The 16,393-nt window shown below is 34.6% G+C and overlaps 1 protein-coding gene across 2 annotated transcripts in view; it reads left to right on the forward strand.

Moving 5' to 3' along the window:
• Positions 1–16,393, forward strand: part of AHCTF1 (AT-hook containing transcription factor 1) — an 81,227-nt gene that overhangs the window by 44,680 nt on the left and 20,154 nt on the right. For both annotated transcript variants that reach the window (XM_061187372.1, XM_061187373.1), the window contains 10 exons: positions 838–961; positions 1,096–1,152; positions 1,968–2,114; positions 2,686–2,873; positions 10,821–10,965; positions 11,046–11,177; positions 11,868–12,018; positions 12,466–12,616; positions 12,950–13,057; positions 15,205–15,397. In XM_061187372.1, coding sequence (XP_061043355.1) covers positions 838–961; positions 1,096–1,152; positions 1,968–2,114; positions 2,686–2,873; positions 10,821–10,965; positions 11,046–11,177; positions 11,868–12,018; positions 12,466–12,616; positions 12,950–13,057; positions 15,205–15,397 — 1,396 coding nt within the window. The remainder of the gene's footprint in view (positions 1–837; positions 962–1,095; positions 1,153–1,967; positions 2,115–2,685; positions 2,874–10,820; positions 10,966–11,045; positions 11,178–11,867; positions 12,019–12,465; positions 12,617–12,949; positions 13,058–15,204; positions 15,398–16,393) is intronic.

Here is a 16,393-nt window from a genome sequence, read left to right on the forward strand (position 1 = left end):
AGAGCAGCTTAGAACCTTTAGAGCAGTGATTCACAAACCTTGGTTCTGGGTTTGTTGTGTCAGACTCACTTGGAAATCTGTATAAAGCTGTGCATGGCAAGTTGGGGGATCCAGTACTTTAGAGTAACTGATCTGCGATAGTGAGCATTGACTTGGGAGATTTATTAGGCATATTGAAAATTTCTAGATCTGTTATTTCCGAAGTGTATGTCCTTGAACAGGTTGGCTAAGCTTTCTAATCCTATTTGTCACATAAATTATAAAGTCAATATAAAGATGAAATAAAATATTATATGCAAGGTACCTCTTACAGTGCCTTACTCATAAGAAAATTTCATTCAGTAATTAGTAACTGCTCCTGCTGTTATTAATATTAGATGAGGAAACAGACAAGGTCCATATCTGCTTATCCCCTTGTAGGTGCTCAGTAATATATATTGTCAGGGAATTAATGAGTTAAAAGACTAGTCCAAGTGATGAAACTGAAAATATTGACATTGAACTGCAGTATTATTTTCTCTATACTGAGCTGCCATGCTCTTTGGTAATTTGCTCAAGATGGTAAAAAGTAAGCCTCAGGCATTTTGCTGGCTAGACCACATTCTTCCCTGGAATCTGACCTTCACTGACTGACTTGCTGATGACCAAACTTGAAGCTTCTTCAGGGTTTATCTGACTAATTTTCCTTGATGTCTGGATTTCTCATGATGGGATCCTGTCCTCGAATCTCTTCTGCCTTTGATAGTTGAGATCATTACTTTTAAGAGTTTGGTGCTTATTGTTTTGATAATAATTTAACACTAATGCTAAATATCCATAATGTTGCCCTTATTGCAGAGGGAAGTGGAACCCTGATTGCTTGATGATTGATGGAATGGTTTCTCAGTTAGGAGATCGAGTAGAGAAGTTGTGGAAACGGGATGAAGGAGGCACAGGAAAATATCCTCCTACTAGTCTACATGTAGGTTTGCAATAACATGATATCATTTAGTCTCCAAAGTTGGGGCGGGATTTTTCATACCTGGCACGGGCTCGGGAAAACAAAGGAGCATAAATGAACGAATATATACAATGCACTAAATTTTTTTTTAATAGGCATTACTTGACATATACCTACTGGACAACGTTACCGAAGCAAGCAAGCATTCTGTTGTATCCTTTAAAATTTTATCAAATAATTCATGTATTACCAAAATCATTCAGTGTGAGACTAGTGGGAACCTTATGCATCTCATCCAATCTCAATTTCACTTTTGGATTTGTTTTAAAGGAAAGATTCTTAATCCAGGACCTGTTGGTTGGGTTCAGATGGTCTATGGTTAACCTTGAATCTATGCAAAATTTTGTTTTAAGTTTATTTTCCTAGGGATAGGGTTCATGGCTTTTATCAGACTCTCAAATGTGTCCAAGACACTCCCAAATTTAAGGACAGCTGCTCTAAAACATTGCTAGCAAGTGGTCATTCTCTGAGGTTAATTCACGTTCTGAATATGAATGCATTATAAGTTAGCTTAAATTACTTAGGCGTTGTGTTTGAGCCTTGTGGTCTCTTAAATAAGATTTTTATACTAATGTCGGTTTCTTAGTCAAAATGTGTAGTTTTATTAATAATTTATAAAATAAGTGATGTGTTTGCTTAAAGGCTGCCAGGTTTTGCTGGATAACTGGAATTCCGTCTATAGCTTTCTTAAATCTGCTAAGCTACTAACTTCATGAAGAAAGTATGCTTTAGTTCATCTCCTTTGTGGTGGTACTTACTATTGAGAATGAATGAAGTCGGTTGTGGGATTGGCTGTAGCCACGTTTAATAAAACTATACTTCTGTAGCTGGACATCCATAATGGCTTTTTGAACACTTAAAGAAGTGTCTTAAGCCTTTTTTCTGATATCTTCTGTTGCTACCTATTGCAAATATATACGTAGGAGTTTTTCTTTTTGTTTATTGTCCTTAATTCTCTTTTTTAAAGACTATTTATTTGCTACTTGATATTATGTATTCCTTTCCAAACAAAATGGATACTTCCATTGAATCATTTCCAACTGCCTTTGCCATTTCTTGGGGCCAGGTTAAACTTATTCAAGGGTTTTGGCTGATAGATCATAATGACTATGAGGTAAGTCTGTAGTTCACTTATAATGTAAGCTTTTGTAAATTATTAGAATTTTAGAGAAAATACATAACTGGATTTAAATTTGATATTAAAGGTATGACACAGTCTACTTCCAGAGGTAATTTAAGGATTCAATTTAATCAGTACCTTCACCAAGTACCATCTTAGGCAGTACAAAGATAAAATAGTTTGGAACCCCAGGTTCCTTATTGTCTAAAGAAGGAAGGAAACAAATAAACAATTACTAATAGTGCAAATATAGTGATTGATATGTTAGAGATATGGTTGGTGTGTTGGGTGAACTAGAGAAGGCAGAATTTGGCATTGATGTATGAAACTGGTGATGGAAAGATTCTATATACTACTTAACAAGGTCTCAAAAGTATGAGGCTTTTGATAAGGCTTTTATTTAAAATAAAATATATCAATATCATAGATTAAAGTAGATATTTTCAGATATATTTAAATTGGTTTTATCTTGGTTTATGTAGGTTTAGTATATTGCCTTTTTTTTTTTTTTTCTAAAAGCAAAGCATTATATTTGTATTTACCAATTTTTATGTCATTTTTGCAGAGTGGTTTGGATCTTCTGTTTCACCCAGCTACTGTAAAACCTGTGTCATGGCAACATTCAAAGATTATTGAAGCCTTCATGAGTCAGGGTGAGCACAGACAAGCCCTCAGGTATATTCAAACAATGAAGCCAACAGTGTCCAGTGGTAGTGATGTTATCCTTCACCTCACCGTTTTGCTGTTTAATAGGTAAGTACCTATTTTGAAAGTACAGTCAAACTCTTGGTCATGTGTTAATAAAGTGGAATTGATGAAATAGACAGTAGCAATGTATATTTTGATTTGGTTGCATTACACAATATTCTTATGTTCTTCATATTTTCGTCATTAAAAATGTAAAGCACCTTTTCTCTAAAATAAGATGAAGAAAAGAAGTACCTTGAGTAAAAAGGGAAATCAAACTGAGGTTTAAAAATTGTATTTGTTTCTACCTGGCAATATTGACAGCCTCCTGCGTGGACAGTTGAAGTTTGATTATGCTGAAAAGCAGCCAGAAATATGTTGAGTTGATAAATTATGCTCTTTGAGGGTATATTCCAGTGATGGTACTCTGATATTTTTGTTAGTCTTGGTTGCTTGGGTGTTGCAGTTCTTTGATTTTTGTTGTTGCATTATAGCAATACACTGTTGCTATAATAATTATATTTGTCATGTATATAATAACTGACAAGTTAAATGGCATGATTGGAAATATATTAATCTGGTTTTTGTGTTTTCTTAATACCTAGTTAGTTGGGAAACTCGTTTGGGGCTGAAATTTCTTAGATTGTAACTATTTTTTTCAACTTGTATTGGTTTTTTTTCAATCTTATTGGTTGGGTCATTTTTTATATTTTTTAAAATTGGTCACTTTACTCATCCCAGATTGTCATTTATGAACCATACAGCACTTCAGTGTCAGCACTCTGAAAGTTGTTTTCTTTGTTCTCTTTGGTTAAACAGGATGTATTTCTGAGGAGAGGGGGTTGAATCTTTACATTTCAGACAGACTTGCAGTTTAATAATAGACTCGTTAGACATATTGAAGCTTACAGTGTCCTCAGAAGTAATGAACTAAGAAGTACTTGTTGAAATAATTTTGGTTAGCAAAAGTATTTGGCTAAGCTGAATAAATTAAGAATGGGGCTTCCCTGCTGGCGCAGTGGTTGAGAATCTGCCTGCCAATGCAGGGGACGCGGGTTCGAGCCCTGGTCTGGGAAGATCCCACATGCCGCGGAGCAACTCGGCCCGTGAGCCACAATTACTGAGCCTGCGCGTCTGGAGCCTGTGCTCGGCAACGAGAGGCCACGATAGTGAGAGGCCCGCGCACCGCGATGAAGAGTGGCCCCTGCTTGCCACAACTAGAGAAAGCCCTCGCACAGAAACGAAGACCCAACACAGCCATACATACATACATACATACATACATAAAAAAAAAAAAAAAGAATGTAAGCAGACAAGAATAGCATTAAAAAAAAAAAAAAAAAAGAATGAATATAAGAACAAAAATTTAAAGAAGCTAAAGGAGGTAAATGTTTAATAAATGGGTTAAGAGTTCTAGTACTTGGTAGGCAAGCAGCATGTAAATTTTTTTCAGTTGCATGTAAGCTTCTCACTCTTAAGTGACTTAAAAGAGGTGGTACTTGCACACTAATGCTTTTACATCAGAAAAGCAGATGTTGGAACATTGAGGGAAAAAAACTTTGAAAGGTTGGTGGTTTTTCCTCTTTTTCATTCCATTGTCCTTTGATTCATCCAGAGTATGTTTCTCTGTTTTGCTAGATTCTCATTTCCTCTCCCTTAGCCATAGCAAACATTATGTAATAATGTTTATAATGATACAAACTTTATATAGTATAATTTCAAAACCTTATTTCTCAAGTACAGTAAAGCCTCAGTTATCTAGTCTCCAGAAAACTAGCATTATTAAGTGTCCTTTACAGTAAGTGCAGGAGTGAAAACAAAGGACCACTCAAAATGCCATTTGTGAGATAGCATGTTTTCAGATTCAGTAAATGTTTAAGATAATTACTGGTTCTATAACTGGAGAATGACTCGAATGTTAGAGAGGCAGAAGACAACTGTTAAGATAAGTAAAAGTAGTGGGGGAGTTTTTTGTTTGTTTTTGTTTTTAAATTGAGGTATAGTTGATATACAATATTATATTAGTTTCAAGTGTACAAAATAATGGTTTGAATTTGTATGTATTGTTAAATGATCACCACAATAGGTCTAGTTAACATCTGTCACCATACATAGTTATAGAATTTTTTTTCTTGTGATGAGAACTTTAAAGGTTTACTTTCAAATATGCAACTTTTAAATATGCAATACAGTATTATTTACCATGACTTATTTTATAACGGGAAGTTTGTACCTTTTGACCCTTCATCCATTTCACCCACTCCCCACCCCCCTCCTCTGGTAACCACAAATCTGATCTCTTTTTTCATGAGTTTTTGATAGATTCCACATTGAAGTGAGGTTATATGGTATATGTCTTTGTCTGACTTAGCATAATACCCTCAAGATCCATCCGTGTTGTCCAAATGGCAAGATTTCATCCTTTTTTATTGTTTTTATTGAAAGTAAGAAAACAATGTAGGAAGAGGCTGCTTTAGTTTTTGAACTGATACTTGTGCAGAAAGGCAACCATGTTTCATTGCTCAGGAGGTGCAGCTACATACATATTCTGCACTCCACTTTTATTAGAAAGAAGTACATGACAAGAAAACAAGCTGATTTTTAGGGACTGATTCAAGAAAGCAAAGTTCTGAGGTTATGTCCCATGTTTAGCACATAATCACCTAATTTCCCGAAATGCCTACATCTCTAATCCAACAGAATGATGAACCACAATGTGCTTGAAACATGGAAAAAAGCTAAGCTTGGGAAGTTTGAACTAAAAGTAAGTCAGGCTACATAGCGGTCTTGCCAACATCCATATGCCATGATTGCATAGCGATAGTTAAAATAGCTGAAAAAATGTTGATACTTCAACCATCAGAATACTAACCCTCTCCCCAAACTCACCCCATGCTAGATAAGTGAGGTGTTGTTTGGTTTTCCAGCTATTGTTTGAATTTATATTAATGATGATATTATTTATTAATCTATATCTTTAAAAAAATAACAATACTGTAACAGCTACTGATGGTAGCAAAGATGTTAAGAGCACAATCTTTGGACTCAAATAGATCTGAATTTATACCTGAACCCTGCTACATTCTAAAATATGATCAGAAGCAGTTAAATTATCCTTTCCAAGCCCAGGTTTCCTCATGGGTTGATAATGACCACCTTGCAACATTTCGAGGGTTAAATTTTGCAAGCACTATTATAGTTGCAGGTAGTAAGTCATTAGTAAATGGTGGTAGATTGAATTTTTTTAAAGTTAACCGTCACTGCCATCATTTATTTAACTTCCCAGCCTGACTCCTGACTCTAGCCTCTACCACCTCTTCTTTATTAAGGTCATCTTTCTTTAAAACCATTATGATGGTAGCTTTTCAGTTGTATGAGCTTTATTTATACATACCATCACAATTACGGCTTGGCAAATAGGTTTACCTGCAAAGTAATCATGATGCACAGTACACGATAGCCTCAGAGTAACAGCTTTAGATTTTCAGCTGTTAACATTGAGTATTCAGTCTTAGTAACATAAAAGTACAATAGAGCTGGAAAACCTTTTTGTATAGGGGCAATCATTGTCTTTATTCTTTTCTTCCCACTTTCTGTGGGTTTTATTCTGCTGTGCTTTTTTTTTTTTTTTAATTTTTTTTAAATTTATTTTTATTTTTGGCTGCGTTGAGTCTTCATTGCTGTGCGCGGGCTTTTCTCTAGTTCTGGCAAGCGGGGACTACTCTTCGTTGTGGTGCGCGGGCTTCTCATTGTGGTGGCTTCTCTTGTTGTGGAGCACGGGCTCTAGGCGTGCAGGCTTCAGTAGTTGTGGCACGTGGGCTCAGTAGTTGTGGCTCACAGGCTCTAGAGCGCAGGCTCAGTACTTGTGGCTCACAGGCTCTAGAGCGCAGGCTCAGTACTTGTGGCACACGGGCTTAGTTGCTCCGCGGCATGTGGGATCTTCCCGGACCAGGGCTCAAACCCGTGTTCCCCGCATTGGCAGGCGGATTCCTAACTACTGCGCCACCAGGGAAGTCCTCTGCTGTGCTTTTTAACTCAAGTTGGATGATTTCTCATTCTCAACCCTTTATCTTTACTAATATAAAAACATAAATCTGAATGTTCTGTCTATTGCTGTGGCATCATCCCACAATTTTAATTATCTTTCTGTTCTAAGTATTTTTAAATTTTCATTATGATTTTTTTCTCTTCCTATCAGGTATTTAGAAGTTTCACTTTACAAATGTGGGTTTAAAAATTATCTTGTTCTTTTCTATCTTAATTGCATCATGACTACATAATGTGATCAGTGTGGTAGCCATCCTCTAAAATTTATTAAGACTTGTTGTATTCACAAGTAGTCAATGTGTTGCTCATTTATTAGGTGAGGTGTCAAGTGTATTTGTCTAAAAGATCAAGTTTGTTCATTGTGTGGTTTTAATCCTTGTGTATCCTTAATGATGTGTGTGTGTGTGTGTGTGTATGTGTGTGGTCTGCTTAATTATTAAGAAAGGTTTGCGGGAGTTCCCTGATGGTCCAGTGGTTAAGACTCTGCACTTCCACTTCAGCGGGACGTGGGTTTGATCCCTGGTTGGGGAACTAAGATCCTGCATGCTGTGCGGTGCAGAGATAGATAGATAGATAGATAGATAGATAGATAGATAGATAGAAAGGAAGGTCTGCAAGTTGCCTACTCTAATGAAGGATGTGTTCATTCCTCATAATACTGCTAACTTTTTGTATTTTGAATATTAGGTACATAAGAGTTTTTTAAAATGACTTTAACCTTTTATTATTATAGGTAACCATCATGAGTAACTGTTAATGTAGCTATACCAATATTCTGTTATTTATGATATATCTTTTCCTAATATTTTAACTTACACTAATCACTGGAAACCAGTAGTTGCTTGTTTACCTCTCTGGAATTTCTTTTTTCATTGTGATCTCCATGATACATTTCAAAAGATTGTTTATATTCAATCTAGCATTTTTAGAGCTTGTCACAGGAGTGTTTTTCAGGCTGTCTTCTTGCTGTATCGCCAAGAACCCCCATACATTTCTTATTGAAATAACTTTTACTATCAACATGCTAGTTTAGCCTTTCATCAGTTGAAGAGATTTTCTTACTGCTTTTCCTGGCATCATGCCTTTGTGCCATAGGAAGCAGGAGAGAGTGGGAATTTGAGACTTAACTTATTTTAAAATTTATGCAAGTGTTGGCCCAAAATGGTGCATCAGTTTCTTGTAGTTGAAGGTAACTGTGTCTTCTCCTGCTAGGGGAGAAACTGGGAAAAAACATTATCATTTGTCTTTTGCTTTCAGGTATGCTCACTGTTACTAGATTAATATTTAATAAGTCATAAATAAATTAATCTTACTCCTACTAGTATGTCTGCTCAACTGGGAGTAGATATCGTACTTTAAAGTGGAAAACTTAAAACATATATCCATGGGCTGGGGGAAGAGGGGCAAGAATATGGCTCTTTCTGTTTTTGAATAGTAAGATATTTACATGCTTTTTTCTAAAGGTACAAAAGGATACACAGTGAATTCCCAGCCTCCTAAGCTTCCTCCCACTGCCCAAACAATGTTAATAATTTCTAGTGTATCCTTCCTAAGCCATTCTGGACCTACTAAGCAAATGCGTATATATGTCATTGCCACCCCTCTCTCCCTTTTTAAAAAAATACAAACAGCATACTGTACATCCTTCTGCAATATACTTTTAAAGCTAGTTTGGAATTCATTTCATAATAGTACATAAAGAGCTTCATTGTGTGGATGTACCAGTATTTATTTAACTGGCTTCCCTTAGTGAACATTTAGGTGGTTTTAATGTTTTACCATTTTTAAACACTGCTGTGTATGAGTAACCACCCATTTTACACAAGTGCAAATTTATTTTGTAAGGTAAAATCCTGGAAGTGGAATTACTGGGTGAAAGGATATTTGCAATTGTAATTTTGACAATGGCATGTTGCCTTCCATGAATGTCATGCCAGTTTAACCCCCTGCATTTATCCATCTGATAGGTGAAAATGGTAATATTAATATGATCTCACTATAATAATTGAACGCATCTTTTCATAAAGAGCTATTTTATGAGGTCAGTATGACCAATATTTTTATGACTTTTGTGTCTTTTCCACTTCAATATTATTATTTAATCCTCTCACTGTTTCTATTACCATTCTGTGTTTTTTGTTTTATCATTTAAATTTTTGATGGATCTGAAATTTATTTTGGTGTAAGCATTTTGTAAGAAGATTCCAGAATACACAAAAAGTAGAATAGTGCAATGACTGTTCCATACACCCATCCTAAATCAAATTCAACAGATACCAAGATTGTATTATACCCACTTCATCTATTTCTTTATATTAAAATTAATGGTGAGATGTTCATTCATCCTCATTAGGTATTTTTCTTTCTACAAAAATGGTGTGCTCATTTTAACATTCCCAGATTTTTGATTTAGGAAAAAAATTACTCCTCTTAGATACTCAGGTTATAACAACTACACTGTCATGCCTGTCCTGATAGAAAAAGAAGTGGAAGGCAATTTCAGATGCAGATTTTTAGGGAATACACCACAAATGTTTTACTTATTTGGGTCGTTAGTTTTATAAGTTCTGTGGAATACGTTAAAATATTCTAGTCCCCAAACAATAAAATTAACAGGGCCCTGAACTGCCAACAGTGGGATTTGCTTCCCCAAGAAACTTTGTGTCTAGCGGGAGTCTGGGACAGTGCTGCCAAAATTTCCTCAGATGCATTTTCATTATGAATACTAATTGCTGTAACTTTGTTCACACATTCTGTGTTTCTTACGAGGGTCAGTTATTTATTTATAAGTCCTTCTTTCAGTTTTTGTTTTTATTTCAATAAAAACTATAGCTAAAGCTTTTTAATTAAGATGCCTATTAAAATCAAAATTATTCACTTAAAATTAGGAATGATGATTTTTTTTTTTAGAAAATTATTCCTATCTGCTTGCCATTTTTTATTCTACCCCTGCTTCTGACTTGACAGTTATCAGCCCTTCCAAAAATTCTACCTGTCAGATTAATCATTGTTAATCTTAGTGTATATTTTTCAAGACATTTTGTTATCTAAATAAATACATAAACATTTATAGGCTTTGTTTATTGATTAATTTTTAGAAATTATAATTATTCATGCTGTTTGAAGCTTATTTCTACTTAACAATATATCATGAGAAACACTGCTTCATTTAACACTTTATTGCCCACAGAAGGATGTTTCAGCAGCCCCACATGGTATCTAAAACTAATTTGACCCAAGTTCTCCAGTCAGATCTTGCTGTAGATCAGCCAAAATCGTCTGTTACTAAGTCCTTTATTTTCCCATAAATACAATATGCTGTTTCTGTCTGTAGGTCTTTGCTCACTTTCTTTTCCACTCTTCTCATGCTGAGTGTCACCTCCTTAAGAACCTCGCTTTAATCTTTCAGTACTGTGCAGACCACATTAGTTTTTTTGTCTTCTTGAACTCTTGGGTACAGACGGTCCCTGACTTAAAATGGTTCGACTTGCAATTTTTCAACTTTAAAATGGTGCAAAGCAATATACTTGTATGAAGTAGAAACCATACTTCGAATTTTGAATTTTGATCTTTTCCTGAGCTAATGATATGCAGTGTGATTCTCTCTAATGATGCTGAGCAGCGACAGCAAGCTGCAGCTCCCAGTCAGCCACGTGATCACGAGGGTAAATAACTCATATGCTTAAAACCATTCTCTACCCATAGAACAATTCTGTTTTTTACTTTCAGTGCAGTATTCAATAAATTACATGAAATATTCAACATTTTATTATAATACAAAGTCTTTAGAGATGCCTTATCTTCTTGTTGACAACTTCGTTATGCAGTAATTAGTATTCAATAAAATTTTAAAGTACTTTTAAATTACATGTACAAAGTATCTTTGGGATTCTTCAGGTGGATTACTTGTTTTGAACATTTTAAATAGCTTTTCTAAAACTAAACTTTGATAAATATTGATTTCAGGTGCATGGTTGAAGCGTGGAGTTTACTGCGACAGCATTCTAATAGGTTGGATATAGAGGAGTTGCTCAAGCACACATATGAAGTCTGTCAGGAAGTGGGCTTAATGGAGGATTTACTGAAGCTGCCATTCACAGACACTGAACAGGTAATGACTTATCAGTATAAACTTATATCCAGAAACTCAGAATAAGTTAGTAGCTTACAAATCTATTTTGTTCTTTCTAGGAGTGTTTGGTGAGATTTTTACAGTCCAGTGCCAGTGTTCAGAATCATGAATTCCTTTTAGTTCACCATTTGCAGCGTGCCAATTATATTCCTGCCTTGAAGCTGAACCAAACTCTGAAGATAAATCTTATGGTACAGTTAAACTTGTTTTATTATGGGGGACAAGAGAATAGGGAAAACAGTTTACTTTATTATATAAGAGCTTGTAGTTTGGTAACCACTGAGCTTTGTATAATCTTGAGTTTAGGAAATCCTCTTCTTGGCTTCTGTAGCAGAATTGAGAAACAGGGTATTGTTACTTATCTCATTCTTTCATATATGCCATTTCTGTTTAGATATCTGCCCACAGTCTTGCCAGACTAACTGCTTCACTCGGAAAACAAGAGGAATTGGTAGAGGATAGCAGTAGGAAGTAAATAGTGCAACAAGTATGGACTGTAGGTGTTGGGCTAATTGTTCATTTGCTCTGTGTGAACAAATGAGCACACTCTCTGAACCCTGGTTTCCTCAATTGTAAAATGACAGTATCTCTTTGTGAGGATGCACAGAGGTGTGTGTGAATATGTTGCTTAGTAAATGATAACGATTGCTTTTATTGTGAATAATCAAGGCTGGGAAGGAGAGGCTTGGAATTTAGTGACAGGTAAGGACTGATGAAGCAATTAGGTGTGCGTATGAGGTCCTTGGTTTGGAAGAATGGATATGTAGGAAGGATGAAGATATTCTTGCGTATTCATAATTATATTTTAAATGGTAAATATATAAACATAGCACTAACATTTTTGAAGATTAAATTTTTACCAGTTATGATATGTTCAATAGAATGATCGTGATCCTCGTTTGCGAGAGAGATCAATGGCTCGAAATTCTATATTAGACCAATATGGGAAAATTCTTCCTAGAGTCCAGCGAAAATTAGCCACTGAGCGAGCTAAGCCTTACCATCTGTCAGCATCATCAGTTCTTCGAGAAGGTAAGATATCATTGAAAAATGTGATAAAGTATTGGGCTAGAAAAGATATTGAATGATTGATTATCCTCTGAAACCATCATTATCTTCTATTTAGCTCAATTTTGCTTTGATTCATCACAGTGGTACTTTTTTTTTTTTACTGGCTACTCTACCCCAAGAAGTCAAAAGCTTTCTTGGAACTTTTTACAGTTTATTTAATACAAAATGACGGAACTCTTTTTATTTCATTTGAAGACTCCTATCTAACTTCTAGAAAACATGTAGAATAATTATTTTACCATCTCCTAAAAGCCCAAATTGTTAAATTTCTGCATAGATGTTGCTAAACCAAATATAATTTTAACTGCTCTTATGTTGTGTTTCGTTTTCTCCAATCTTTCATATTAATCTACTATTAAAATTCTAGTGTTAGAGATGAAATTAAATCCTACCTTTTTCATTTTACAGTTTCTAGGCCAAAACCATTATCAGCAGTTCCAAAGCAAGCTGTAACAGGGACTGTGTTAACAAGATCTACTTTCATCAGTAATGTGTTATCTAAAATTGGAGAGGTCTGGGCAAGTAATGAACCTAAAAATAGCATCTCTGTCTACAATAGGTATGTTTTTCTTACACCTTTTATAGTCATGCTACTTGTTAATCTTTCCTGGATATCAGCTGTATTCATAAACAATCCAGCCTTAGAGCTTATTAATGTATGTAAAAAGGAAAACTCTTTTTTATGTTGTCTACTTTTCTTGCAAGAAGAATGTTCTTTGTCTTTAAATTTAAAACCAAATTATGTTCATCGTTATTTGTAAATAAGCAGAAATGCCCTAAGGAAAAAAATGAAAGCCCGCTTCTCCCATCTAATCTCACCTTCTTATAGCATTTGTAATTTAATCCTCCTCATGATACATAATCAAAAGTTAAATTTTTATTTTCTTTGTAGTCCTAAAATAGAGGAACCATCTCCTATAGTATATTCCCTCCCAGATCCAGAGCTGCCTGAGGCATTTGTTGGAACACCAATTTCAAAAGCATCACAAAAAATTTCTAGGTAAGAATTTATTAAATCACTTTTAAAAGACAATGTTAGATAAGAATTACACTGTGATATAAAATTTGTCTTTCTCTATCTGACTTACTTCACTTAGTATGGTATTCTCTAGGTCCATCCATGTTGCTACAAATGACAACATTTCATTCTTTTTTTATGACTAATTCCATTATATATATACCACATTTTCTTAAACCAATTGTCTGTTGATTGGCACTTGGGTTGTTTCCATGTCTTGGCTATTGTAAATAGTGCTGCTATGAACATTGGGGCACAAGTATCTTTTCGAATTAGAATTTTCTTCATTTCTGGATATATGCCTAGGAATGGGATTGCTGGGTCATATGGTAACTCTATTTTTAGTTTTTTAAGGAACCTCCATACTGTTCTCCATAGTGGCTGCACCAATTTACATTCCCAACAACAGTGTAGGAGGGTTCCTATTTCTCCACACCCTCTCCAGCATTTATTATTTGTAGACTTTTTGATGATAGCCATTTCTGACCAGTGTGAGGTGATACACTTAATAATTACACTGTAATTTTTAAATTGTCTTTAAAATTTTTATAAATACTGTTTTAAATTCTTGAATGAGTTTTTAATGCTTGTTGTAAATAAATAATTTGGGCAGCATTATAGTAATTTTAAGAAATTTTGCATCAGCTGATTGTCTACTTAGAATTTTTGCTTAATGATTTCAGACTGCCTAGGGAAAAGAAGCAAACTTTGTTTTATTAAAATCATGAGCAAAATAAACTGTTAACTTTCTTTCTTTAATCTCATTGTTGATTGACCCATGCATAAAGCTTATTTTCATAAATCCCAACTAATCTTGGTTGGCTTCTTAAAACTTGTTCCTGTGTAACAGAGCCTACTAAAATGTCTTAAGTGGCTTCACATGCAATAATATTTTATTTCTTAACCTGTGGTATTAGAAAAGTAAATAGTTAAATTGAAATTTTGCATCCAACATGAAATTGTGATTGTGTTTATTTTATTTAAGAACATTGGAGAGTTGAGAAGTGTTCATAATCATCAATAGCAGAGAACAAACCAGTGTCTCAATGTAATGATTCTCTTTAATAATATGACCATAATTGTTGGAAATTTTTGATTGTTTACATTTTATCAAGGACAGAATGACAATTTTATGGGAATAAAGTTATCTGAATCTATGATACTAAGAATAAAGTACTCAGAATAAGTTAATAACTTAAAAGCAATTGGGGCCAAAGCTGTTTGTAGTGTACATAATGGATATATTTTCAAATCGTGAAAGGATTTTCCCTTTCTTGGATTAGATTTTATTAGATTGAGTTTCTTTTCCTTTAATTACCCTCAGGAGATGGTAAGAAGATTGCTTCAAATGGATGTCATTATCACTGGCATTCTGTTTTCCTACCAGTAGTTTCGATATTTTTCCCACAAGTCACTTTTTCTCAGTTCCTTTGTATTTTAATAGATCTGGGGTTCAAGAAAGGAGCGATAATAAAAGTGTTAAGGCTCTCTCTCCTATCATTTGATATGATAAAAATGTCCAGGGCACTATAGAAAGCCATTTAGTAGAATCCTGGGATTCTCTTTTGCCACTAACCTCATTAATTTGGGAAAATTAACTTTGTTTTTGGTTGGTAAGTCTAGTCTTTATTGTGATCAGAACCATAAAGGTAAATAAACCAGTATTCATTATGTACCTCACATGTGGGTGAAAGGAATTTTTATGTTGTGAAAGTGAATTGTAGCAAATGGATTGCTAGGGAAACATTGCCTTGTTTTCTTGAGTATTTAAATCATTAGCAGTTCATCTTCATTTGAAAATAATGCCTGGCACATAGTAGGGGCTCAGTAAATATTGGTAAAAGGGAGGGAGGAGGGCTAAAACTCCTTTTCAGGGTTGCAGGGGGATGACCAAATTGTTATCTAGAATTCATAATTCTCTTTTTTGCTACTGAATTAATTTTGATTTCTGGAACTAAGGGTGGCATTACAGTAATATACTTGTCTGAATTTATATTTTCATATGGTTATATTTACCAGTGAATATAGAAGTCTGCGTTATTAAATGGGATACTAATTCTTTTGTTTCTTCAGTATAACTCAAGTGTGTTACCAGGATTTTTCTATTGATATGTATGCTGTGATTACAGGCTGCTGGATTTGGTTGTTCATCCTGTCCCCCAGCCTGCTCAGTGTTTGGGATTTATTCAGCAAAGCCCCACAAGATCTCCTTTGTCCCTGGCATCCACCTCATTGCCAGTAAATTCACAATCAAACGGATCACGTCACAATGCTTCCAGGGCTTCAGAATTACATTTACTTGAAACTCCTCTTGTAGTTAAGGTAAGTATTAACATGTCTAGCATTCCTAGTGAAGCTAGGAAGTTCTTACTTTTCAAATAGCAGAGAGAAATAAGCTGTTTATAATTGATATCTCTGGGTAATAGGGGCTTTAAGCCTTTATTTTCCTTTTTTCTTTTCTGTGGATATATTTCCACAATGCTTACTGTATTTTTATATTTTCAGAAACAGACTTTATTAAATTTACCCTTTGTGGTTAACTGGCATTATGCTCAAGGTTAACAGTTACATTGCTCTGAAAGTAATGCAAGCCTCTGTGGTTATTATAAATAGGCCTTTTTCCTTTGGAAAATGCTTTCATATTCTTGGGTTTGCTTTTTTTTTTTTAAATTCAGTTTCTGATAGCATTTTGCCATTATTTCTTTCCTTTATCAAATACTTTTTAATTCTTAATATTTTTAGAAAAATTTATTTTAAAATTCTGGCGCCTTCAATAAAATTATAAACTGTTACTCTTTCCTACTATCAGTAGGGAATTGCTTTTTCCTTCACCCTCTCTGGTAAATTATTAGCTGAGAAACCACAAAACTAAACTTGTGATGACTGGTAACAGTGGACTTCTACCCTCCCATTGTCGAAATGTTTTCACGTATGTTATCCACAAGCTTGTTGTCCAGTGTTCTGGATTCAGTCCCAGAAGGCTTCTTTTTCTGTTGTTGTTTTTTCTTAATTGTTTCTGGATATCCAGCATTTAGAGTGAAGCCAGGGAATTCTTATTTTTCAAGTTGGATAAAAGATACTTTAATAAATGCTAGACCTAAAATAGTTATTAAAAGAAGTTGAAAAGAAGCTTGCTAAGATTATTGAGTTCCTGACATTTAATATCCAGTATAGTATTTCTAACTTTTTTTCTTCTATAGAAAAACATTCACATTTTATTCTCTAGGGCTAAGTTCAAATGAAATTAAATGAGGGAATAATTTTGTACTTGCTACCAAAATGAATCTAGGAGGGCTTCCCTGGTGGCACAGTGGTTGA

Source organism: Eubalaena glacialis, chromosome 3 (genome assembly GCF_028564815.1).
Source record: "Eubalaena glacialis isolate mEubGla1 chromosome 3, mEubGla1.1.hap2.+ XY, whole genome shotgun sequence".
Classification (NCBI taxonomy): Eukaryota; Metazoa; Chordata; class Mammalia; order Artiodactyla; family Balaenidae; genus Eubalaena; species Eubalaena glacialis.